The following is a 26,207-nucleotide window of genomic DNA, read 5'->3' on the forward strand; positions in this document are numbered from 1 at the left end:
TTATTACTTGTGAAATATTATCATCTAGTGGGAAAACCGCAGTGATTGTGCCTTCAAACGGGCAATTTGAAAGGACAACCCCACCAAAAACCATTATAATTGTAAATTGAAATGATTGATATTACAAATGTTTGTACCTATGTAATTGTACATGTAAAGCTGAAAATTCAGGTAAATGCAAACATATAATTGGCACATTACTATATATTTTTCGATAAGTGATTACATAATGGTTTGATAAAAGAACCATTTCACTGCAACTTTGTTTATAATTCTTTTTTATTGCTTACAGGCATACCATGGAAAATTTGAAAAAATTAAGCACCACAGACATCAAACAACAGTGGGGATAATTTAAAAAACAATAATACAACATAGTCAACAATAAAGTCCTACCAGTCTGCTGATAAATGGGCTACTGATATTGTACTAAATTATGATTTAGCTCTATTTTACTCAAATAATGTTGAAGTAACTCTGTTGAAATATCTTTAGCTATGCTAAACCAAACTGGAGAAGCATGAAAAAAGCTGACGTGACTGCAAGTAACTGGGACAATTTATTGCCATTTATTTACTTATCATAAAAATAAAAGCCCAAGTTGGCCACTTAAAGTCAACCAATTGTATAATTCCAATTTTAAATAAAATACTGTACCCTTCCGTGGGAAAAAATTATGAATCAGTTGCTTTAAATATGTATGAAAAAATAAGTCTAAGTATGTATGTATGTATTATCAGTTTTATTCCAATTATATAAGTAAAAAACTTGTTTTAAAAGAATATTTTATTTCTTATAGGTACTTTTACTTGAAAAGAATATTCACACTTGACTACACTCATATTATCTGTGAATTCAGATAATATATACAGTAGAACCCTGATTATCCGTGCTATGGTTTTCTAATACTGAAGTTGCATTTTTGAGGTTTTATTAAAATAGCATCACCTTAATTCACTCGACGGAAACTCTGTAAGCCAAGAAGAGGACTCATAATGAAAGATTCATTTTTTCTATTATCTTTTTATGGTAGGTACATATGTATGTATATACGTATATATGTATTATATTATATAAGAAATAAATTTTAATTATCCATGCCATGTCTGACCCCGAGGAGCACGGACAATCAGGGTTCTACTGTACACATAATTTAATTTTTATCATTACTAAGTATTGTTGTAAAAAGGTTAACAATACCTCAAATAATATTTATTATCAGTTCATATAAGGAAACTATTTAATAGGAATAAAGTAACTTGTACTTTGATTTTTAAAGATTTTAGCCATTGTATAGTTCTTTCAATGTTTACATTTACACTTGCTGAAGCAATTCAATTTTCTTCTCAATGCATTAATTTTTTATAAAAAAGTCTATCTACCATTATAGCATCCTCATTTGGTGTCAATATGATTTTTGTTGTTCATTTGAACAAACACCTGTCCAGCAGAAACATCTGATGGGATAAAACTTGTTTAACAGCTATTAACACACCACCTCCACTGTCGAAATTAATGGATTCTTGTGTCAGGTCTTGTGTGTAGATATCGTAATTAAATAAACCAATTTCAGCATCGCTTGTATCAGGTGTTAACCATGTTTCAGTAAATATGATCACATTAAAGTAGCTGTTAGAAACATTTAGAGTCAGAGTTGTCAATTTAGTCCGAAGTCCTCTACCATTTTCAATAAAAATGGAGAGCTTGCCCAAGTCATTGTGGCTTAGAGGTTTTTTGAATTACCTTTGGGATATTATAATACCATATCGACAGGTTCTGTCCCCTGCTTCCTGAAGAGACAAAAGCTCAAATTTTATATACAGATTCAAGTACCTTCCCTTTATTAGGGGTCTGATCAATGCTGATAAAGATGGTTTTAGCATGGTCAATGTGTTTCTGTTTAAGAACTGCATGTCTGCTGTCTGAACATTTTCAGTTGAAGATAAGAACACTTTAAATGGATGGTGCCCATTTTTATTTTTATTTCCAAAGCGAGCTATTCTAATATTGTCAGAGACTTCATCCTAAACTTCGTCTTCGTCTTAGACTTCATCTAAATTTTTTTATATAAAAAACTAGTTACTCTTAATAACTGAAATATAACTCAAAAAGCAATATAGGTAACTCATTTATTTAAAATAAATGTAATTGAAGACGATAATTGCAAACATTGCAGGAAACAGGGTGATCTTGATCATATCTTTTTTGAATGTAGGCTCTAAGTTTTAACAGCATTTAAACTGCCTCTATAAAAATTTAATCAAATTTAATATACATGCACCATTCAATATCCAGTCTGCTGGCTACGGGCTCACAACAAAAATATAAATTATAGATTTCTTGTCAGACACATGCACATTTCCATAAGATTTGTATGCGAGCATGAAATTTTTTATGATTTCAGTTTAGATTTGAATCCTTTTTTTATCCTAAATGTACATCTTATCCGATATCCATTTTATTGTCCTTTATTGTACCAGTATTGTATGGGATTATTATTATTGTATTGTATTAAGGATAGGATTGTATATTTGTTATTACAACTGACTGAATGACTAATGTCTATGCCATTAAGGGCGTAGGCGCAAAATTTCGGCTCTAATGCTTTTTAAATGCATTCATTTTTTTTAATTCTGAGAAAACTAATAAGTATTTTTGAAAAATTTAAGGGCAGAATGAAAGATTACGTTATTACCGAGGGCCGAAAGTCCCTGAAAACTTCCATAATGTTTATTTTAATAAGTTACAGTTGTGAAAAAAAAAACAGAAAATGTGTGATTTTTAATTTTAAATACGTATCTCATTAAAAAAATTTGTTTATTCTAAGGGACTTTCAGCCCTCGGTAATAATGTAATCTTTCATTCTGTGTTTAAATTTTTCAAAAATATTTATTAGCTTTCTCAGTATTCGCAAAAAATTAACGCATTTAAAAAGCATTGGAGCCGAAAATTTGCGCCTAAACCCTTAATAAAAAAACTCAAAAAGCAACTAAAATAAAATACACTGGCAATGGCAACAAAACAGAAAACAAGGCAAGCAAAAAATAAAAAATAAATCACTTTTCATAAATGACACTAATGACAGATGACAGTTTTCTCAAGATCAACTGGCAACGTTGGATTTCCATAAGAACTTTAGCTCTACCTCACAATCAAAATCAAAAAACAAATGTATTGAATTGACAACTGACACCAAACAACATGTGTCAAACCTGTGGTCTAAACCCAAGGTTCATTTAACCTTGATCTAAACCAGTGAGATGTGGTCTAAACTATGATATACTATAAATAAGATAATAATAAACGCTGTGTCTAGGTACACGCTAACGTGTACGCAAATAAAAAAAGTTAGGTACACGCGAATTAAACTTCATCGAGTCAGTGACGTCATTATTTAGCGTGCGCAGTGACTTTATATTTTGGTACACGCTATTTTGATAGTGTTGTTTCTTTGATAGAAAATATTTTTATTAAGGGAAGGGGAAGGAAAGCAAAAATATTCAGATGTTTCAAACTTAATTGTAATAAAACAATATGTATATAAAAGTATATATTCAGGTTAGCAAAATAAATATTAGTTAACATGATATATACAAAATACTGCTAAAATAATTTTTATACGTAAGTTAATTATACCAGTTTATATTGGTGTTTATTTTTATTTATACAGCGAGTTGCACTTGTTACGATTTTCATAGAAAATTGGTTAACTTTGTAAATACCCTGTATAACATAATAAACCTTTATATTTTTGTGATATGGAAGTTAAGAAGATTTCGAACATAAAACAAAATATATAATGTTCCATTTAAAAAACATAAAAGTTTGGTCTGCCACTATATTATCGAACGCCCTGTAACATTCTAACTAATAACTAATTTTAGTAATTTTGTAATATGAAGCTCAAAGTTTGCTAAAATTTTTGTTACTAATTTGTATTACTATCTATTACTATAGCGGATCTACTGAGCTTTATCACACTAAACAATCGCCCCGTATATTTTATCTTATTACTTTTGCTACCCTTAATCACGAATTTTTGTCTCTTATCTTTTTATACTGTTTTAGAATGTTGTTAAACTCATTAAAAGAACTAAATAATTGTCCACACTCCATATAGTTAATTAAAAAAAAACACTAAACCAGTAAAAAATAAGGAAACTCTTTACAAATCAATATCAAAGTGTAAACATAACGATTAGACAAATTTTATATTCTAACCACACTCTGACACTCGCGATACTTACAGATACAATACGACAGCATACACGCGGCTCAAATTAGCGTGTATCAAAAGCCCAGTCATAGTACACGCTAAATAATGACGACACTGACTTGATGACGTTTAAGCGTGTACCTAACTTTTTTATTTGCGTACACGTTAGCGTGTACCTAGACACAGTGAATAATAAATAATAATAACTAAATAATAACAAAATAATAATAAATATATTGCACATCCGGAAGTCGTGACGTAAGTGGAGACACGCAAGTTCGTAAAGGTTCGTAATGTCCGATTATAGTATTTTTACTACAAAAGCGATATTACGTAGGTCAAAATTTTTGACGTAAGAGAGCTGTCAAAACATTAGAATGCGATGAAAAGTCACATTCTAACGTTTTGACAGTTCTCTTACGTCAAAAATTTTGACCTACGTAATGTCGCTTTTGTAGTAAAAATACTATAGTTCGAATTGTTTGCGGTTGTAAACTAAGTGTATATTATATTTTATCTTTGACAGTTATTTTGACAGGAATCTCGACACTATTTTTTTTTCGAATAATGTTGTTTTGCTAATTGAATAATTTCGTCACAGAATGCATACAAATCCCATTTAACTTTAACAAGAATTCAAATTCAACTCCCGGTTTCCAGTTACGTCATCATGCGCGAACTCGGACGTATTTGCGCTACGGGAAGATACTATCTCGTTATTTATAGTGTCATGGTCTAAACCATGATATTATAAATAAAGAGATAGTATTTTCCCGTAGCTCAAATACGTCCGAGTTCCGCGAACAATTCAAAGTAATCGGACATTACGAATGATTACGAACCATTACGAACTTGCCGGTCTCCAGTTACGTCACGACTTCCGGATGTGTAATATATTATCTTGTTATTTATAGTATCATGGTCTAAACCATAGATATAATAATACGTAGATTAGACAAAGTACGAAAAATAGCGTAACGCGGAGCAGTTCGGGTCGGTGGTCTATATATCTCTCTCTAGCATATGATGGCGGCGGCCGCTGTCTCTGTGTCGTTCCATTACTCCCACCTCTTGGTAAATACTCTCACACTCGTACGACAGACAAAGATAGCTAGCCCACTACTTACATTGGCGTTACACTCCGATGCATTGAGCCACATATGCCTAGCCTGGCCTATGGTTACACCTCGATGCATTGAGCGGCCTATAGCCTATAACTAGCCCAATCCATGAAACTATAAATAACAAGATAATATATTGCACATCCGAAGTCGTGACGTAACTGGAGACCAGCAAGTTCGTAATCATTCGTAATGCCGATTAGTTTGAATTGTTCGCGGTTGTAAGATAAGTATATTTTATATTTGAAGAGTACAGGGGAAAAACAAGGAATGTCACTTTTACATGAATTTTAGCTTTTTTGCCATGTGGTAGCAAATACTGAGTACTATCGACTAGACTATCGATTCAGAACAATAACCAGAGAGATCAGTCTATATTATTTTTTAAGAATTTGTATCCAGGCGAAGGAGCAGGATTGTCCGCACGCCACTGGACAAAAATAAGGAATTTTAGCAGTTTTTTGGTACATTATTAAATTAATAACAATATAGATTAATATTATATTAAGATTATAGACCAATAATTGCTAGAATTCTGCTAAGAATCTGCAAGTAGTTTTTAGGTATCATAAGAATTAAACCTTTATTGATGTTTATCTCAATATGTATAAAATGTGACATTCCTTATTTCCCCCCTGTACTTTTCATTTTATTTATGTCAGTTATTTTGGCAGGAATCTCGATACTAATTTTTTTTTCGAATACATTGAAGTTTAATGTTGTTTCTAATTGAATAATTTCATCACATAATGCATACAAATCCCATTTAATTTTAACAAGAATTCAAATTCAACTTCCGGTCTCCAGTTACGTCATCATGCGCGAACTCGAACGTATTTGAGCTACGGGAAGATACTTTCTCGTTATTTATAGTATCATGGCCCAATCTATTGTTATATATCTATGGTCTAAACCCATAGATATAATAACCTGTAGATTAGGCAATGTAAGGGCCGCTCTGTCGGCTCTGTGCATCGAGGTGCAACCAAAGACATATATTAACCATAGACCAGGCTAGGCATATGTCGCTCAATGCATCGGGGTGTAACGCCAATATCAAGTACAGTGGTCTAGCTATCTTTGTCTGTGTTAGCGTATCCATGATACCATGATACTATAAATAAAGAGATAGTATTTTCCCGTAGCTCAAATACGTCCGAGTTTGCGCATTGATTACGTAACTGGAGACCGGAAGTTGAATTTGAATTATTGTTAAAGTTAAATGGGATTTGTAGTCATTATGTGATGAAATTATTCAATTAGCAAAATAACATTAAACTTCAATGTATTCGAAAAAAATTTAGTGTCGAGATTCCAGTCAAAATAACTGACAAAGATAAAATATAAAATACAACCGCGAACAATTCAAAGTAATCGAACATTACGAATGATTACGAACCATTACGAACTTGCCGGTCTCCAGTTACGTCACGACTTCCTGTCACTGTATTGAAAAGGTAACATTGTTCAACAAACGGTAGTCCACACAGAACCCCGTAGTTCCATCTTTCTTCTTGACCAGGACCACCGGAGAGACCCATGGGCTCGTAGAAGTTTCTATCACCCCGTCTTTCTTCATTTCTTGAACAATCCTTTCAGCTTCCTCTCTCTTCGCCTGTGGTAATCGTCGAGCTGTTTGACGAATTGGCCTAGCGGTACCAGTGACAATTTTATGTTTGACAACTGTCGTTCTTCCTGTCTTTCCTCCTTTTGGTACGAATATGTCACGATATTGCCTAAGAAATTCCCTTAATTTCCTTTTTTTCATTTGATTTAGAGATTGGCCTGCAACTGCAACCATTTGGTCGAACTTGTCGTTGGAATTATCTGATGTTGTCGTCTGCCGGATTATGGACGTCACGGGTACACAAGTTCCTACTTTTGTCTCCTTCTTGATGGTCACTGGGTAGTCATTGACATTAATCAATCTCACGGAAATTTCTTTAGCAGAAGTAACCAATTCCTTTCCAATTATGATTCCTCGGCCAACCTCCTCGTCGTGGTTCCATGGCTCCATCATAACAGGTGTTCCTTCTTCTACAATTCCCTGTAGCCGCGCCACGATGATCGTTTCACTCCTCGCAGGCACAACTGTATCTTCTCTAATAGCTGCTAGCATAGTGCTGTCATCATGTGGATGAAGAAATACCTCCTCGTTGCCAACTTTGATTACCCTGTTCTTAAAATCTAATTGAAATCCACGCAAATTCATTACGTCCATTCCTAATATAACATCTTCTTCGATGTCTGCAACTATGACAGTATGGACGAACTTTTCTGCTCCAATCCCCAATTGTATCTGGATTTCTCCGTGGATGTTGGCATTTTCACCTGTGGCAGTCCGCAGTCGCAACCTCGTTGGTAAGAGTTTCTTACGACTGTTTATAACTGACGGTCGTATAATGGTCCTGGTCGCTCTGGTATCCACCAACAAAGTATACTTTTTACCATTTATTTCTCCATCTACATATACATTATCTTCACGACATTTCAAAGAAGCTATTAGTATTAGATGGTCTTTACAGGAGTTCTGAGTCGAGGCTGCCCCCCTAGGGTCTGTGCGTTCTCTTATTTCCTGCTGGCGAGTTTCTTGATTTGCGTTCTTCCTTAAACTCTGTGCGTACCCCTTTTCACCACAATTGCAGCAATTCATGGTCTTCGTTTTCTTCGATGTAATGCCTTTCACCATATTTACCAGCTGGTCAAGTTTGTCTTCATCCTCTTCTTCTTTCACAGTTGGAACTGTACTGTACTCACCAGAGGCGGCTCGTACCACTTTAAGAAGGTAGTGCCACAACTCGGGCAGCCGCCAAAATTTTTAGTGACGGATTCACGATATTGTCAAAAAAAGGTATACTGACAACAAAAACTAAAAAAAATATGCGCGGATACTTTTATCTTATGTACATATCTTAAGTTTATTGATCTGAGGTGCCAAGCAATTGTCCAACATTGATCAAAACAGTTCCGTAAATTAATTAATAATAAAAACCTCTTAACCTACCACCAGCATTTACTGCTGATAGTGCTTGAAAATTGTTATTACGATTTAGTCTCTATTTACCAATTTATAAAAATAATACTATTTCATTATTCACACACATGCACAAATTTTTGTAATGTCACTTTTAAAGTTTACGATATATGAAGTTCATTCTTCTATTTTTTGGTTGCAAAGTTTTCAATGAATTTATAATTAAAATTATCAATACAATTTACAAAATGCTTTTCTGCAGATAGCATACCTAAAGCACTAGGTTTCGATGTAAACATCGAAAAACAGCGTTCTGATTCAGATGTTGATATAGGAATGGTAACTAAAATACTTAAAAGTTTAATAGTTTCTTCAAATGTGCTTTTTAAACCTTCCCTCTACAATAAAACCGATAGCGAAACAGCCCCAGAGGTAGTACTTAATTCGTCTCGCTAATACAGTACCTACTTCTAATTCAGTTTTAAACCGAGTTTTGCTTAAAAATTAAAATTGTCTCCATGGTTCATTAAGAAATGATTCGGAGAACTGATGCTTATAAGCAGAAAACTTCTCCGACATAAATAAATTAGAAGCAACTAAATGTCCGGAGAAGGTAGACCTTTGAAAGATCTGGTACTTTGAATAATATGAACCTTTAAGTCGTTGTCTAATTCGGCGCTAAAATTGACCAGCTTCTTAAATATATGCCTCTATTTTCTGAATTTTCTTTTTCGTCGTGACCTCTTAAAGCTAACTCGAAAGCTCCACAACACCTTATAACATTTGTAGTTTTTTTTTTCTAGCGAAAAACCACCAAAAAAAATTTTAAAATACTAATCTTTATTGTCAATTAATAAATTAAACTTAATAAATAATCAAAATACCCACGATCATGATGCACTAAAAGTTTAAAATACAAAAACTTTTTAACAGAAAATATACATAATAAAAGCGACAAACCAGCACGTAAAGAGACTCAAAATAAATAGACCTGGCTTCATACCCTCGTGCCTGGCACAGAGATTCTAATGTTAAGGTATACTAATAGTCCAATATAGCACTTTCTCTGTCACTTACATATAATGCTCGTAAAATCTTTCTCTCTTTACTCGTGCCAGTACTGACTTCGGCGCGAAGGAGATTCTCCTGTCGAATACTCTCCGCTGTCGGCAGGGATTGTATTGCGCCCATAGTTGCCATATTTTATATAATTTATGAAGATCAAAAGAAATACACACAAAAAAATTAAAAAGTTTTATATGTTTATGGATAGTTAGAAAGGTAGTGCCATGGCTCTATGGCACTACCTCACGGGCCGCCACTGGACAATACATCGACCAGCGTCTTGTGACGAGCTAATCGCAGTGTTCTCTGCATTTCAAAATCGCGAAGACCATCGATAAATGTTTGAACAGCCAACATTTCCATCATGTCTTCGGGAGCTGTTGGATAAGCAAATCGCACTAGCCTGGCAATATCTAGCTCATATTCTTGAAGAGCTTCACCTTTCTTTTGTCGTCGATTTTTAAACTGCGACTGATAGACATGCTCTAAATGTTCGTGCCCGTATCGCATATTCAGTCTCTTTTTAAGCTGCTCGAAGTCATCTGTCTCCTCTACGGCTATGGTCTGGAGGACATCCAAAGCGTCGCCTCGAAGAGCAATAGTGAGGTTTACAGCCTTTTCTTTTTCGGACCATCCGTTCGCTCTGGCCGCCGATTCGAACTGTTTCATGTAGTTGTTCCATGATGACTTTCCGTCGAAATTTGGCACCTTAACCCGAGCATGACCCCCACTCCCTTCAACTATCGACCGTGGCTCCAATTTGTATTTGGTTTCATCATCTTTAATGTCTGTTAAGATGGGTTCCATCCCTTTGTCTACTTTTTCCGTTTCCTCCATTTTCTTTTCTATTTCCTTGATCTTTTCTTAAAAATTAGATTTTATGGACGATATCTTGTTGTCAAAATCCGAAGTGACTTTAGAGATCTCGTTAGTCATTTTGCTGTCAAGGGATGAAATATCACCCGAAACTTTCTTCTCTAACGATGCAATGTCTGTCGAAACTTTCAAAACATCCGAGGAAACTTGGGAAATTTCACTAGAAACCTTTTTCTTTAACGATGTGATCTCTGTTGAAACTTTGTTCTCCAGCGAAATAATGTCTGTCGAAACTTGGGAGATTTCACTAGAAACTTTGCTCTCTAACGATGTAATGTCTGTCGAAACCTTCGAAACATCCGAGAAAACTTGGGAAATTTCACTAGAAACCTTTTTCTCTAACGATGTAATGTCTGTCGAAACTTTGTTCTCTAACGATGTAATGTCTGTCGAAACTTGGGAGATTTCACTAGAAACTTTGCTCTCTAACGATGTTATTGACGAAATTAAAGCAGCATGCTTGTCTTCAAACACGTAAGTTTCTGGATCATGACCCTCTTCTTTTAGTGCGTTCTTCAGACGTTCAACTAGATCAGCCTTTTTGCCAGTAGAACTCAGGTCCCTTTCTTCCAATTCAAGTCTCAGGTCTCCAATTGTTAGCTTACACAAGGAAGGCATGATCACACACTTTATTTATTACGATTTATATTTAGTTATTATTAAAGATTCCACACTGTATTAAACCGAGCTTATATTACTTATTTATTTCAAGTATCCCACTTCTGACACCACTGTGATGTAATTGTCTTTTTTACGCGATTGACTCTACTATTTTATTTATTTATATCTTTAGGCACTAAGTTTAATTTAAATAAAGGAAGACTTACTTATATTATTTTATTTACATCACTTATTTATTTTAATAATTACAAATAACACCAACTAACACATCTAATTTATTTACAAACTCAAATTTTTGATTTAATTAACTAAACATAATAATTCCGATAACTAATAAATACATTTCATATCTTCGATTCGAATACATTAACTTACGCGACGCGCTTCGATGAGTGAATGACTGGCCTGTGCTCGAATCTCGGTTCTATATATACTTCGGCAGCGGTCGTCTCGAATTCCATGGTCGAGGCTCGTAACGCCGAGAAGCTTCGGGAAGAAATAGGCCAATTCGTGAGCGGACTAAATAGTGTCACACACTACTTTCCTATGAAACAACAAAAACGAATTCTTAAATTAACACACTACTGCACTGAACAGATATCGATAAAGATGACAGAACAGATTAGAGAAAATCTGACACAGGTTTGTCAAAATGACAGTGATAATTTCTTTATGTTGCCTAATTAGTTATTTAGTTATAATATGTTCGATATCTTGTTAGAAATAAAAAAAATTAGTAGTTCCAAGATTACACAAAATCTAGGCATGAGATAAACAAGTTTATTTGAAGAAAGTTTTTTTTTTTCTTCTTAATGGCGGTACAGGTTCCTTTTTTCAATATTTTATTTAGTTATAGAGTAATTTCCACGTACAGTGGAACCCCGATAAGTCAGCCCCCGATAACCCGGAAATCCGGCTAACCCGGATCGATTTTCATCAGACAAAATAAACATTTTTCAGTTTGACTAAGTTTTGTACCAAGAAGTGAACAATACTGTATACAACTGTACGTAATTTAGATGTATTGTCCATATCGTATTTCACGTCTTCGTAATTATAATGGAGTTTTTCTGTAAGTATACAGTATTTTATTAATGTTTACCATATTCTCCAGGTAAGCCGGATTTTCGATAACCCGGATCGGTCGCGGTCCCGATTAATCCGACTTATCGAGGTTCCACTGTACTAACATATTTCTGAAATTGGGCTCTGTACCGCCATTCTTTATTATATTACGAATATGTGTGCCAAATATCTCAACAAAATATTCAAAATTAGAGCCGCAATCTTGGAACACGTTTGTTGCTACCTGTTGATCGCTACTGTAGCCTCTTAAGCACACTTTGCCCTGAGATTTAAATTTTAGTTGAGTATCTTAAAAAATGTGAACATTCAACCTATATGATAGTGGAAAACTTCAAATCTGTATTTATTTTGATAGCCGGAATGTAGAGCTGTCTTCATCTTAATAATAAATAAATATATTATTAAATTTATTAAAATTATATTTATTTGTGTTGTATTTAATTGTATTAAAACAATTCTTTTTTTGTCACTTAATATTTTGCCAAGCCAACTGGTTGCCTGCTCTTAATGTTTTGGCAACTGATATGCACTACAATTTTATTAAAACAAAACTATGAGCAAAATAACAATCAAATTATATGCATATTATCTACTTACAAAGATAGAATTGTTAACAAGTAAACTACACAAACATTGGTATTTCACTTTTACAATTAGACTACCTATTTTTAAAATGATATGATACTATGAAATGTAAATAAAAAATGGCCAAACACAAATAAGGCCTTAAATTACATTTGTTGGATCATTTTTTTGCTAATACAAATTTGTCTAGATATTTAATAGTTATAGCCTCCCCTATTATAAAAACCACGAGCCGCCACTGTTGCAAGACTTGTTACAGGCATTTGATTGGTTCTCTAGGAAGATCGGAAGCCAGAAAGAAGGTGAAAAAAGTAATGACTTATTGGTGTTGTTGTCCAGATCAACTTTATACAGTGCGCTGGAGTAAGTGTTACCCCTCCGTATTAACTTATTTATTTTTAGCACATAAGCAAAACACTTTAAACTAGGCAGCTAAGAGATGAAAGTGGTGCACTTATGACAGATATAAACCAGAAAATGCAGAGATGGACACAATATATAGAACAGCTTTTTGAAGACAAAGAGAGAACAGAAGCACCAAAAGAATTTAGATATGATACTGGACCTGACATTATACGAGAAGAAGTCGAATATGCAATGAAACAAGCTAAAAGTGGTAAATCTCCCGGGCCTGATGAAGTTCCTATCGAATTACTCAAAATTGTGGATACTGAATCTATTGACCTTCTTTTGGATTTATTTAACACCATATATATAACAGGTATAATACCTAAAGAATGGCTCCAATTGACATTTATACTGCTACCCAAAAAAGCCAATGCAAAGGAGTGCAATGAACATCGCACCATAGCCTTAATGAGTCATGTGTTGAAATTGTTTTTAAAAGTAATTCACAATAGAATACATAAGAAATTAGACGAAGGCATAAGTGATACACAAATGGGATTTAGGAAAGGTCTGGGAACACGGGGCGCACTGTTTGCAGTAAGTGTTCTTTCGCAGAGATGCCTAGATATGAATCAGGAAGTATATGCCTGTTTCATTGATTTTGAGAAGGCATTTGACAAAGTGCAGCATAATCGTCTCAAAGAAATTTTGTTAAATAAAAACATAGACAGTGGAGACATTAGAATTATATGTAACCTCTATTGGAATCAAACAGCAAAAGTGAAAGTTGAAAATGAACTGACTGAGGATATCCAGATTCGCCGTGGGGTGCGCCAAGGGTGTATTTTATCACCATTGTTATTTAATTTATATAGTGAAGCCATCTCAGAATTAGCGTTGGCCGAAGTCAATGAGGGCCTAATAATAAACGGTGAGCCACTTAATAATATAAGATATGCTGACGATACCGTACTTCTAGCGGGAACACTGGAAGAATTGCAACACCTTGTTCAACAACTAAATATACATTGCAACGATTATGGACTAAAAATAAATTTGAAGAAAACCAAGTTCATGGTATTTACAAAAGCACAAAACATCAGAGTTAGACTCAGGGGCGGATCCAAGGGGGGGGGTCAATGGGGTCAATTGCCCCCTCTTTGAGATTTCGCCTGGTGTCGCCTTTTTTAAGAAAGAGATAATTACTATTGAAAATATATGGTGGGTTTTGGGTCCTGTTGATAACTGAACAACGGAATGAAACATAAAACAGAATTTTTTCTCCAAAGTACATGTTCTCGGTCTTACTGTATGGTGTTGAGTCTTGGACTGTGAATAAAATCGATCTACGTACCTAAATCGTCTTGAGGCTTTCGAAATGTGGTTCTACAGAAGAATTTTAAAAGTATCTTGGGTGAAGAACATTCGAAACTCCACAATACTAGAACGTCTCAGCAAGACTACTGAGATTATAGAAGGCATCAAGAAGAGAAAAGTGGAGTATTTTGAACATGTAATGAGAAGTTTCAAATATAGGTTGCAGGACGAAAAAGCACTTCGTGGTTGATTTAGGGTGGCAGTGAATAAAATTAAGATAGCTATGATAGTAACCAACGTTCTGAAAGGACATGGTACATGAAGAAAAATAAAGTAACAGCCCATACCGAAAAGAATTCTGCGTACACGAGTGACAAGAAAATTTTTATTTCATTGCCCCCTCCTTGCAAGGTTGCTGGATCCGCCGTTGGTTAGACTAGTACTGGATAATACAGAAATTGAGCAAATATCTTCGTACAAATACCTTGGAGCATGGATCACAGAAGATACTGATCAGACAAAAGAAATAAGATGCCGCATTGAAATTGCACGATCCATTTTTAACAGAATGAGGAAACTTTTCTGTAATCGCAATATCAATATAACGCTCCCCTATTTCTCCTATTTTCTCCCCCCTTTTGTATGGGGTTGAGGCATGGACACTAAAACAATCCAACATTAAAAACCTGGAAGCGTTCGAAATGTGGTGTTGTAGACGTATTCTGAAAATATCATGGACAGATCGTAAAACAAACGCACAAGTGCTCGAACAACTAGGAAAACAATGCGAAGTTTTAAATTCCACAAAAATCAGGAAGTTGGAATACTTGGGGCACATCATGAGAGGTGAAAAATACGAACTATTAAGGAATATAATGCAGGGCAAAATCAAAGGCAGAAGAAGCGTAAGAAGACGTAAAATCTCGTGGCTACGCAATCTCCGTGAATGGTTTGGATGCAGCTCAATTGAACTATTCCGGCGCGTAACCAACAAAATTATAATTGCCAGAATGATTTCCAATCTCCGATATGAGCGGAACTTTAAGAAGAAGCAAAACGCTCGGGACAGGTCGATTTTTAAAACAATCGTAGTATATTCTGACATCAATGTTTCGAACTTTACGTGAACCCTCTTCAGGTGACAGGCATAACTCTGATTTTTTTTAAATGAGAAAGTACATCATGTGACACCTCATTTAAAAGCTTTTGAAATACTGATTACAAAAATGTATAATACTTTACAAAATTTACGAAAATGCGTAATCTTTCTTGAGCGCGTAAGTGCAAAATTTCGGTCGAATTATTTTTAACTACAATCATTTTTTACGGATCCTGAGAAAACTAATAAGAATTTTTGAAAAATTTAAACGCGGAATGAAAGATTACATTATTACCGAGGGCTGAAAGTCGCTTACAATAAACAAAAAGTTTCTTTTGAATTATATATTTTAACCCGCGAGTAGTCGCGCCGTTAGATAGAATCTCACATTTTATCCTTTTTCGCAATAACTTGATGAAAAATTTTGCAATTTTGAAAAAATTTCGTAAGTGCTTCGAGGAAGGGTGTAGTAATGCGTAGGATTTTTTTTTTCTTCTTCTTTTTGTGGAATTTATGGCTTTGGGAAGAGCCAATTAGCTTTAATAATTGTTATAAATAATATTTCTAACAATAGTGCAGTCACTGAAGGTTTTCACCTCCGATTTCGTTGAACCTCCACCGATTTTCATGAAAATTGGTGAGTAATTAGAGGATACCTCAAGGAACAAAGGTCACATGATGCCAACTTGCGATTTTACCCTGGGGGTGGATGCCACTCCTTCTCGGGGGTGAACATTATTTTATTAAAAATAATACCATAAGTCGATAGAGGGACAAATTATAAGCAAAATTTGTTATATAAAGTTATTAAAATACATCAACAGTTTTTGAGTTATTAAAGACCAAAGATTTTATTTTTTCGTAAAAAAAATGCACGTTTTAAATCGGTTTTTCACGTATAAATCAAAAACTATACTGCCCTGCTTAGTAAAAAGGTCCGATCTACAATTTTCGTTTTTTCGTGATAAGGTTATAAATCCACTACTATTAGACATTTAGCATCTTATTGCTTAGTCAGAAAGTACTTTTTTGCCATCTCAAATCGTACAAAAGCGTAAAGTTTGTCCTTTCTACAACTAATAGCCGTTGTGCTTAGAATAAATGTCCTATTAACCTTATCACGAAAAAACGAAAATTGTAGATCGGGCGTTTTTTCTAAGCAGGGCAGTATAAGCTTTTACAAAAAAGTTATTATTACTGAAATTGAAGATAATAAAAAATTGAATACATTCCTCACATAAAGAACTAAACTAATGTTAGTTAAAAGTGAGTTATTGGCAATTAAATGTATATTTTTTTCGACGAGTACTCAAATCTAAGTATTCAAGCTTAAATAACGGGAAAACGATGCAATGTATAAAATATTTCTGCTAAACATTTGCCAAAGTACTTCGGAATACCTATCAAATGAGCTTCAGAACAAGGTAATAACATCAAAATTAAGTAAGTTATAATGAAAATAAAAGAACCGTTTCGAATTTTTTAGGAAAAAGTGAAAAATAAAACATACGCCATATCCACAAAAATTACAATTTATAGTAATCCTTACAAGAACTTCTTTATATTCGTATAAGTAATGTTTTCGATTATTTCATTCATAGGAGATTCTGACCAATAGAAAGCTACAGAAATGCAAATTAAGGTGATAATTTTTGATAATACCCCGTCGTTAAGTATATTACGTCAGATGCCCTTCGTTGCTACGAAAAAATACATTCAGTAACATTAATGACAATTAATGTTTTAAAAATTATAAAAGTGATGACTTTCAATCGTCAAATATTTATAAAAACTGTGTGTTTAATGGTACTAATTTGTACTTACATAAATAAATTACAATCATATTTTGGTTTTGAACAGTTTTATTCATGAAATAATCGCAACAAATTGCACTCGAACTCTGAAATTAATATAGAATTTCAGAGCTCTTGTGCAATTCTTCTTCTTCTTCTACGGCACTACAGCCCAAATTGAGCCTTGGCTTCCTTTATTTTTTGCCTCCACCCTTGCCTGTCTGTGGCTGCTCTTCTCCATACACGGACTCCTAAAAGGGCTTGTGCGTCGCTGTTTACTGTGTCTTCCCAGCGCTTTCGTGGCTTCCCAACCGGTCTCTTTCCTTGCATTCTAGCATTCAGTGCTCGTTTTGGTAGCCTATCCTCTCCCATTCTTATCACATGTCCGGCCCATTGCAATCTTTGTAATCTAATGAAGTCTGACAGGGGCGTTTCCTTATAAAGTTGATAAAGCTCGTTGTTGTATCGACTTCTGAAGATTCCGTTTTCTCTCACAGGTCCTAGTATTCTCCTAAGTACTTTCCTTTCGAATGTGTCGAGTTTGTTTTTGGATGTTTCTTTCAGCACCCAGACTTCACTGCCATAGCATGTTATTGGTCGAATTAAGGTTTTATAGATTCTCATTGTATTTCGGTGGACACTTTTTGACCGAAATATATGGGAGAGGGCAAAATAAGCTCTGTTTGCCTGCGTTATTCTCTTCCTTATTTCTCCATCTTCTGATCCGTCGGCATATATTTCTACTCCCAGGTATGTAAACTTTTCAACCGTTTCAATGTCATCTTCATGTATAATGTTTTCTGGGACTATATTTCTTCTCGTCTGAGTCATTATTTTTGTTTTTTCTATGTTAATTTCCAGACCTAGCATTTTTGTTTGTGTTTTTAACTCTGCATATGTTTCCTGTGCTCCTGTTGATGTTCTACTCATAATATTAATATCATCAGCATAAGCGGCCAGTTGAACCGTTCGGTTGGTCAGTAGATTGCCTCGTCCAGTTTGCATTTGCCTAACCGCATACTCCAGTGCCAGGTTAAACAATGTTGGGGCCAGCCCATCTCCCTGTTTTAGTCCCTGCGAAATGTTAAAAAAGTCTGTCCGGTGGTTTTGTATTCGTACACATGCCTGAGTTTCATCCATTGTGGCTTTAATGAGTCTTATTAACTTGTGTGGTATTGCCAATTCAGCCAATATATAGTATAGTTTGTTCCTTTTGGCTGAGTAGTATGCCTGTTTGAAGTCTACAAACACGTTGTGAACATCAACATCGTGTTCCCATGCTTTGCTCAAGATCTGTTTTACTGTGAATATTTGATCCAGTGTCGATCTTCCCCGTCGGAAGCCCGTCTGATACTCTCCAATAATATTTTCTGCTAGTGGTTGGAGCCGCTGGTTTATAATATACGTGAGGACTTTATATGCTGTACATAGTAGAGAGATTCCACGGTAGTTTTTGCACTGGAGTTTGTCTCCTTTTTTATAGATCGGGCATACTATACTCTTGTGCAATTACTACTGATAATTTTGACCGGTTTAGAATGCATATTTTTGAAAAAAAGATGTAATATAATTTTACAAAAAATTTTAAAATTATTGTAATTCTTATATTCTTTTGATAATACCTTCAAAAATACTCAATATACGTAAAAAATTATAAATAACCTAATTTTAGTTTTTTCCGTGACAAATATTTCATCTGTTTTACTATTTCTATAGTGTAAAAAATAACCGAGATAGAAATGTTTAAATCTTAAATTTTGCTGTGGGAACCATGCAACCGGGGTCATTTAACCTTTTATTTTTAAAAAAGTAAGGGGTTTAAAAGATTAGATTCAACGTGCTTAAATAGCACTTGGAATTAACTTTCAAACAGTTTTTAGATGAACCCGATGTCGTAAACACGAACGGAGTTATTAAAAAAAAAACAATAACATTTTTTGGAAAAATTTTTAAAACATAAATTTTGAAAAAATTTTGGAGCATAAATTTTAACGCTATCAACATGTTCGGGGGCTCATTTAATAGATATTTTTAAGTACTTTGACAAATGTTTAATAAGTTTATGTTATAAAAGGCATCAATTTCCCGTTATTTCAGCTTGAATACTTAGTTTTTTACTCGCCGAAAAAAATAGACATTCAATTACCTTTAACTCACTTTTAGTTAATACTACAAGGTTTTTGTAGTAATGGGTTTATTTCATTTTTTATTAGCTTCAATTTTGATAATAATAACTTTTTTGTAAAAACTTACACTTTTTAAGTTATTGATGAAAAATTGGTTAAAAACATGCATTTTTCTCAAGAAGAATTAAAATCTTTGATGTTTAATAACTCAAAAAGTTTTGATTTATTTTAATAACTTTATATAACAAATTTTGTTTGAAATTTGTCCCTCTATCGAATTATGAAGCTATTTTTAATAAAATAATTTTCACCCCCGAGACGGGGTGGCATCCACCCCCAGGGTAAAAGCGCAAGTTGACACTATGTCAGCTTTGTTCCTTGAGATATCCTCTAACCACTCACCAATTTTCATACAAATCGATGGAGGTTCAACGAAATCGGAGGTAATAGCTCATATCCACCTTCAGTGACTCCACTACAACACTTAAAAAAAATACTATAAAATAAAAATTTGTTATAAATTCGTATTGTCAAATAGAATCTAACACGCGACTATTCACGTTATAGAAGTGAGCGCGACTACTCCCGGGTTAAGTTAAAAATCACTCTCAATTGTCTATTTTTTTCACCCTTATTGGACTCAAGGTTATTTGGCATATACTCCTTCCTGTTTATTTTATGTTCTAAGGTCTTTTCAAATAACTTGTTTTACTAAACTGCCTAAAGTTTTTGTCCAAAGTGAACTTTCATATGTTGTCGCAAAGATTGTTTATGAGTGAACTGCTTAAGACAAATTTCACACTTGTAAGACTTTTCACCAGTGTGCAATCTCAAATGTATTTTCAACTTACTTGTGTCAATAAACTGCTTAAAACAGATTTTACACTTGTAAGGTCTTTATTCAGTGTGTACTCCTAAATGTCTTTTCAAACTACTTCCGTGACTAAACTGCATAAAACAGATTTCACACTTGTGAGGTTTTTCTCCAGTGTGTACTCTCAAATGTGTTTTTAAATTATGTGCTAGACTAAACTGCTGAAAACAAATTTCACACTTGTAACGTTTTTCTCCAGTGTGTACTCTCAAATGTACTTTCAAATTTCCTGCTTGATTGAACTGCCGAAGACAAATTTCACACTTGTGAGGTTTTTCTCCAGTGTGCACTATCAAATGTTTTTTCAAATCACCTGCTTGAATAAACTGCTTAAAACAGATTTCACACTTGTAAGGTCTTTATTCAGTGTGTACTCCTAAATGTCTTTTCAAACTACTTGCGTGACTAAACTGCATAAAACAGATTTCACACTTGTGAGGTTTTTCTCCAGTGTGTACTCTCAAATGTGTTTTTAAGTGATGTGTTCGACTAAACCGCTGAAAACAGATTTCACACTTGTGACGTTTTTCTCCAGTGTGCACTCTCAAATGTGTTTTTAAACTACCTGCTTCACTAAACTGTTTAAAACAAATTTCACACTTGTGAGGTTTTTCTCCAGTGTGCACTCTCAAATGTTTTTTCAAATCACCTGCTTGAATAAAGTGCTTAAAACAAATTTCACACTTGTAAGGTTTTTCTTCAGTGTGTATTCTCAAATGTACTTTCAAATTTCCTGCTTGATTGAACTGCCGAAGACAAATTTCACACTTGTGAGGTTTTTCTCCAGTGTGCACTATCAAATGTTTTTTCAAATCACCTGCGTTAATAAAATGCTTAAAGCAAATTTCACACTTGTAAGATCTTTCTCCAGTGTGCACTCTCAAATGTGTTTTTAAATTACCTGCTTCACTAAACTGTTTAAAACAAATTTCACACTTGTGAGGTTTTTCTCCAGTGTGCACTCTCAAATGTATTTTCAAATTTCTTGCTTGATTGAATTGCCGAAGACAAATTTCACACTTGTGAGGTTTTTCTCCAGTATGCAACAACATATGTCGTTTCAAACTAGATACTGTAGTAGACTTCTTAAAACAAATTTCACACTTGTAACATTCTTGGCCAGTCTGAACTTTTTTATTTTTGTTTAATGTTTTTCCCTCACTGCAACTGCTTACATAGTTTCCTTTACGATATGAAGGTTTAGTTAATGGTTCCATAATTTGCATTTGGTTCTCTGTTTGGAGGAAACCTAAAATACAAAATAACTATGTGAAAATATTTCTGGAATGAACAAATTACATAATGTAGAAACAAGGGGTTTTACAAACAAAGAAAAGAAAACAGATTCTGTAAAGCAGTTGTATATTGACCTATACTCTGACAATTTTTTGGAAAGATTGATTCACTGCTAAGAATAAATTTTTAAACTTAGACCAATAAGTGTAAGTGGACCATGAGAATGTACCAACACTTGAGTCAATGAGGACATTGTTAGATTTGTTTCCTACACAAAATCATTGATGCTATTGAAATTGGCTGTTCCTTTCGATTTCTTGGGGTTGAGAGTGGACTGTAAACTTTTTAAAGGGTTGGAACAGCCACTGTGAGCAGACTTATTATCACTATTCTGTGTAGGTATCTGCTCGTTTGGGTAGATTACAATTCTGGCTAAATATTATGCAGTTTAATGACAAGTGAAGAATATGACAATTAATTAATTAAAATCTCATAATCTTAGTCAAGCCCGTTTTGTTTGTAATGAGCGTTGCCATGAGAATAAAGCCGCATTAACCATAACGGCCGCGATAATCTAGGATTATTTAAATAAAGTATTTCCAAGGTACGTTTACAAAGGAAACAAAACAAAGAATAAAATGAATAAAAAAAGTTCGTTTGCTATTAGATACTTCGTTATTAGATCGTTTCAGTGTCTATATCGATGGGTAGAGGACAAACTTTGGTTACACTGCGTTTAATTATTCCATTTAAAGTTAATACACTTACAACGCGCACAACACCGTCCTTGCCAGGATGAAGTTCACAAATACGGCCTTGAGTCCATTGATATACCGGAGAATTTTCGTCTTTTAGAAGAACCTGTGTCTTTCTCAAAGCGCCATTTATAGCGCTGCTGTAGGGTATGTAGGTATTCTGTTTTCCATCTAGGCCAGAAGTGTTGGAGCATGAGCTGCAAATGCAGTTAACGGGATAATCGAATCCTTTTAACTTTAGGTCAGAGACCATGTTTATGGGATGCCCAATTAAAAAATGTCCGGGCGTCAAGGCTTCCATATCGTTAGGATCACTGTTCAGAGGAAATAGAGGCCGGGAGTTCAGTACTTATTCAGTTTGCACCAACAAGGTATACAATTCCTCGATAGTATCGGTTAGGATTCTACGTAAATGAGTTTTTATTGACATTACAGCACTATCCCATATACCGCCAAAATGAGGAGATTTTGGGGAAATGAAGTGCCATTTAATTTTGTTTTCTTGAGAGAAGTTTTCAACATTGGAATTTGTTAAAATATCATGAATCTTTAGTACCTCGTTGTTGGCTCCAACAAAAGTACTACCGTTATCAGAATAAATATTGGTGCACAAACCGCGTCTAGAAGTAAAACGCCTTAAAACACTAATGAAACATTCAGAGGTTAATTCGCTAGCTAGCTGGATGTGCACCGCTTTTGTAGCCATGCACACGAACACACAATATAAATATGCTTTACTCAAGCGACGATTACGAAATTTTTATTCTCTTAAGAGAAAGGGTCCAGCATAGTCTACGCCAGAGCGGTTGAAGGGATGAGACATAGTGATGCGAGAAGGGGGTAAATCTTCAATTAAGTTTTTGATAGTTTTAAACTATATTTTTTATATATTTTATATATAGGTAGTTAAATAAAAATCTAAAAAGCATAATTTACAAACAATTCTATTTATTGTTGTCTTGATAAAGACTTGGAAAAGTGAATGCATAATTAAATATAAAGTAATATTAGTTATCTAATTAAAATAAAACAAGCAATGGACATGTCTCTGGTACTAAATAATAATGATAATAAAAAAATCTCAGTGTTTGGTGGTACGCCAAAATCTTCAAAATATTTCAGGTGGTACGCAGTTCCTAAAAGGTTGGTACTTCTGTTCTATGGTCTTCAAATAACTTGCTTTACTAAACTGCCTCAAGTTTTTGTCCAGAGTGAACTTTCATATGTTGTCGCAAAGATTGTTTATGAGTGAACTGCTTAAAACAAATTTCACACGTGTAAGGCTTTTCACCGGTGTGCAATCTCAAATGTATTTTCAAAGAACCTGCTTGAGTAAACTGCTTAAAACAAATTTCACACTTGTGAGGCTTTTCTCCAGTGTGCGTTCGCAAATGATTTTTCAAAGTTCCTATTTGAGAAAATTGCCTAAAACAAATTTCGCACTTGTAAGGTTTTTCGCCAGTGTGCCTTTTTATATGTTCTTTCAAATTGTGTGCTACACGAAACTGCATAAAACAAATTTCACACTGGTAATGTTTTTCTACTGTGTGCGTTCGCAAATGCTTTTTCAAATTATCTGCTCTATTACACTGCTTAAAACAAATTACACACTTGTAGGGCTTTTCTCCAGTGTGCGTTCGCAAATGATTTTTCAAAGTTCCTATTTGAGAGAATTGCCTAAAACAAATTTCACACTTGTAAGATCTTTCTCCAGTGTGCACTCTCAAATGTGTTTTTAAACTACCTGCTTCACTAAACTGCTTAAAACAAATTTCACACTTGTAAGGTTTTTCTCCAGTGTGCACTCTCAAATGTTTTTTCAAATCACCTGCTTGACCAAACCGTTTAAAGCAAACTTCACACTTGTAAGGCTTTTCACAAATGTGCACCCTCAAATGTATTTTCAAAGAACCTGCTTGAGTAAACTGCTTAAAACAAATGTCACACTTGTGAGGTTTTTCTCCAGCGTGCGTTAACAAATGATTTTTCAAAGTTCCTGTTAGAGAGAATTTCCTAAAACAAATTTCGCACTTGTAAGGTTTTTCACCAGTGTGCCTTTTTATATGACTTTTCAAATGGTGTGCTACACGAAACTGCTTAAAACAAATTTCACACTTGTGAGGTTTTTCTCCAGTATGCAACAGCATATGTCGTTTCAAACTAGATACTGTAGTAGACTTCTTAAAACAAATTTCACACTTGTAACATTCTTGGCCAGTCTGAACTTTTTTATTTTTGTTTAATGTTTTTCCCTCACTGCAACTGCTTATATAGTTTCCTTTACGATATGAAGGTTTAGTTAATGGTTCCATAATTTGCATTTGGTTCTCCGTGTGGAGGAAACCTAAAATACAAAATAACTATGTGAAAATATTTCTGGAATGAACAAATTACATAATGTAGAAACAAGGGGTTTTACAAACAAAGAAAAGAAAACAGATTCTGTAAAGCAGTTGTATATTGACCTATACTCTGACAATTTTTTGGAAAGATTGATTCACTGCTAAGAATAAATTTTTAAACTTAGACCAATAAGTGTAAGTGGACCATGAGAATGTACCAACACTTGAGTCAATGAGGACATTGTTAGATTTGTTTCCTACACAAAATCATTGATGCTATTGAAATTGGCTGTTCCTTTCGATTTCTTGGGGTTGAGAGTGGACTGTAAACTTTTTAAAGGGTTGGAACAGCCACTGTGAGCAGACTTATTATCACTATTCTGTGTAGGTATCTGCTCGTTTGGGTAGATTACAATTCTGGCTAAATATTATGCAGTTTAATGACAAGTGAAGAATATGACAATTAATTAATTAAAGTCTCATAATCTTAGCCAAGCCCGTTTTGTTTGTAATGAGCGTTGCCATGGGACTAAAGCCGCATTAACCATAACGGCCGCCCTTGAAATAATCTAGGATTATTTAAATAAGTATTTCCAAGGTACGTTTACAAAGGAAACAAAACAAAGAAGGGAAGCAGGAGGGGTCGCCGAGATATAAACAAGATGCCCTACTGGTGGAACGCAGACATCGAGACACAAAGAAATGAATGTATAGTCATGAGAAGAAGGCTAACGAGAGCAAGGGGCAGAGCAGGAGTCGATCCTGATGTCATCGAGGAGATCGAGGAGGAGTACCGCCTACGGAAGAGGGAACTCTACAGGGAAATTCGTGCAGAAAAGAGAAGGCACTGGAGAGAACTGTGTGAAAAACTGGATGAGGACGTCTGGGGTCAAGGATACAGGATCGCCATGAAAAAGTTCCATGCGTACCCCTCGTATGAAATGCCTATGGATAAGAAGCTCGAGGTAACACGAGAGCTCTTTCCCGCGGGCAGGTGGCATGGTGTACGGAGAGACGAGGAAGCTGAGCGGGCTGTACCCTTTACCATGGATGAACTTGTCGAGGCATTGGGCGCACTTAAGACGCGCAGGTCCCCCGGTTTGGATCAGATATCACCTGAGGCGGTGAGGTGTCTAGGACGGGCGGAGCCCGCGTGGCTTCTGGAGCACATGAATGCACTGCTGGAAGCACAGACCTTTCCTGAGCCTTGGAAGACATCGAAGTTGGTACTGCTTCCCAAAGCTGGGGAAAAGTATCGACCCATCTGCCTTCTTCCGTGCGTCGGTAAGCTGTATGAAAGAATGCTGCGGGGACGTATCGATGGCATGATTGAGAGATCGGGAGGCTTGTCCCCGAGGCAGTTTGGTTTCTGTAAAGGGAGAAGCACGATTGATGCAATCGTGAGTGTATTCGACGCATTGCGCAATAGAGGGGATGAACACCGTTGGGCGGCCCTGTTGTTGTTCGATGTTAGGAATGCATTCAATACGCTGCAGTGGAACGAGGTAATGAAGGCAATGGAGAAGAGAGAGTGTCCTGGATACCTGATGAACGTGGTAGCGGAATATCTGTCTGAGAGAAGAATTATGGTGGAGAAAGGCACGATCGTGGATGTGACGGCAGGTGTTCCCCAGGGATCTGTCTTGGGCCCGACGCTATGGAATCTAGCATATGACGGGATTCTGAACTGTGAATATGGAGAGGGTACGTCTCCCTTCGCATTTGCAGACGATCTCGCTGTGCTGGTAGTGGCGCGGGACGAGCCAGATCTTA

At 35.1% G+C, this 26,207-nt stretch overlaps 1 protein-coding gene and 1 long non-coding RNA gene across 2 annotated transcripts in view; one reads left to right on the plus strand and one right to left on the minus strand.

Moving 5' to 3' along the window:
- The first annotated feature begins 29 nt into the window (after positions 1 to 29).
- On the plus strand, positions 30 to 782 carry LOC114332314 (uncharacterized). Its single transcript, XR_003652775.2, has 2 exons — positions 30 to 171; positions 293 to 782. It is a non-coding gene; the product is annotated as an uncharacterized LOC114332314 (long non-coding RNA).
- A 5,082-nt stretch (positions 783 to 5,864) lies between these two features.
- LOC114332312 (scaffold attachment factor B1-like) overlaps positions 5,865 to 26,207 on the minus strand; it is a 42,898-nt gene continuing 22,555 nt past the window's right edge. The window contains exons 2-3 of the mRNA XM_050652889.1: positions 10,521 to 11,417; positions 5,865 to 5,883 (exon numbers count right to left, since the gene is read on the minus strand). Coding sequence (XP_050508846.1) covers positions 5,865 to 5,883; positions 10,521 to 10,870 — 369 coding nt within the window. The 5' untranslated portion in view covers positions 10,871 to 11,417. The remainder of the gene's footprint in view (positions 5,884 to 10,520; positions 11,418 to 26,207) is intronic.

Source organism: Diabrotica virgifera, chromosome 6 (assembly GCF_917563875.1).
Source record: "Diabrotica virgifera virgifera chromosome 6, PGI_DIABVI_V3a".
Classification (NCBI taxonomy): domain Eukaryota; kingdom Metazoa; phylum Arthropoda; class Insecta; order Coleoptera; family Chrysomelidae; genus Diabrotica; species Diabrotica virgifera.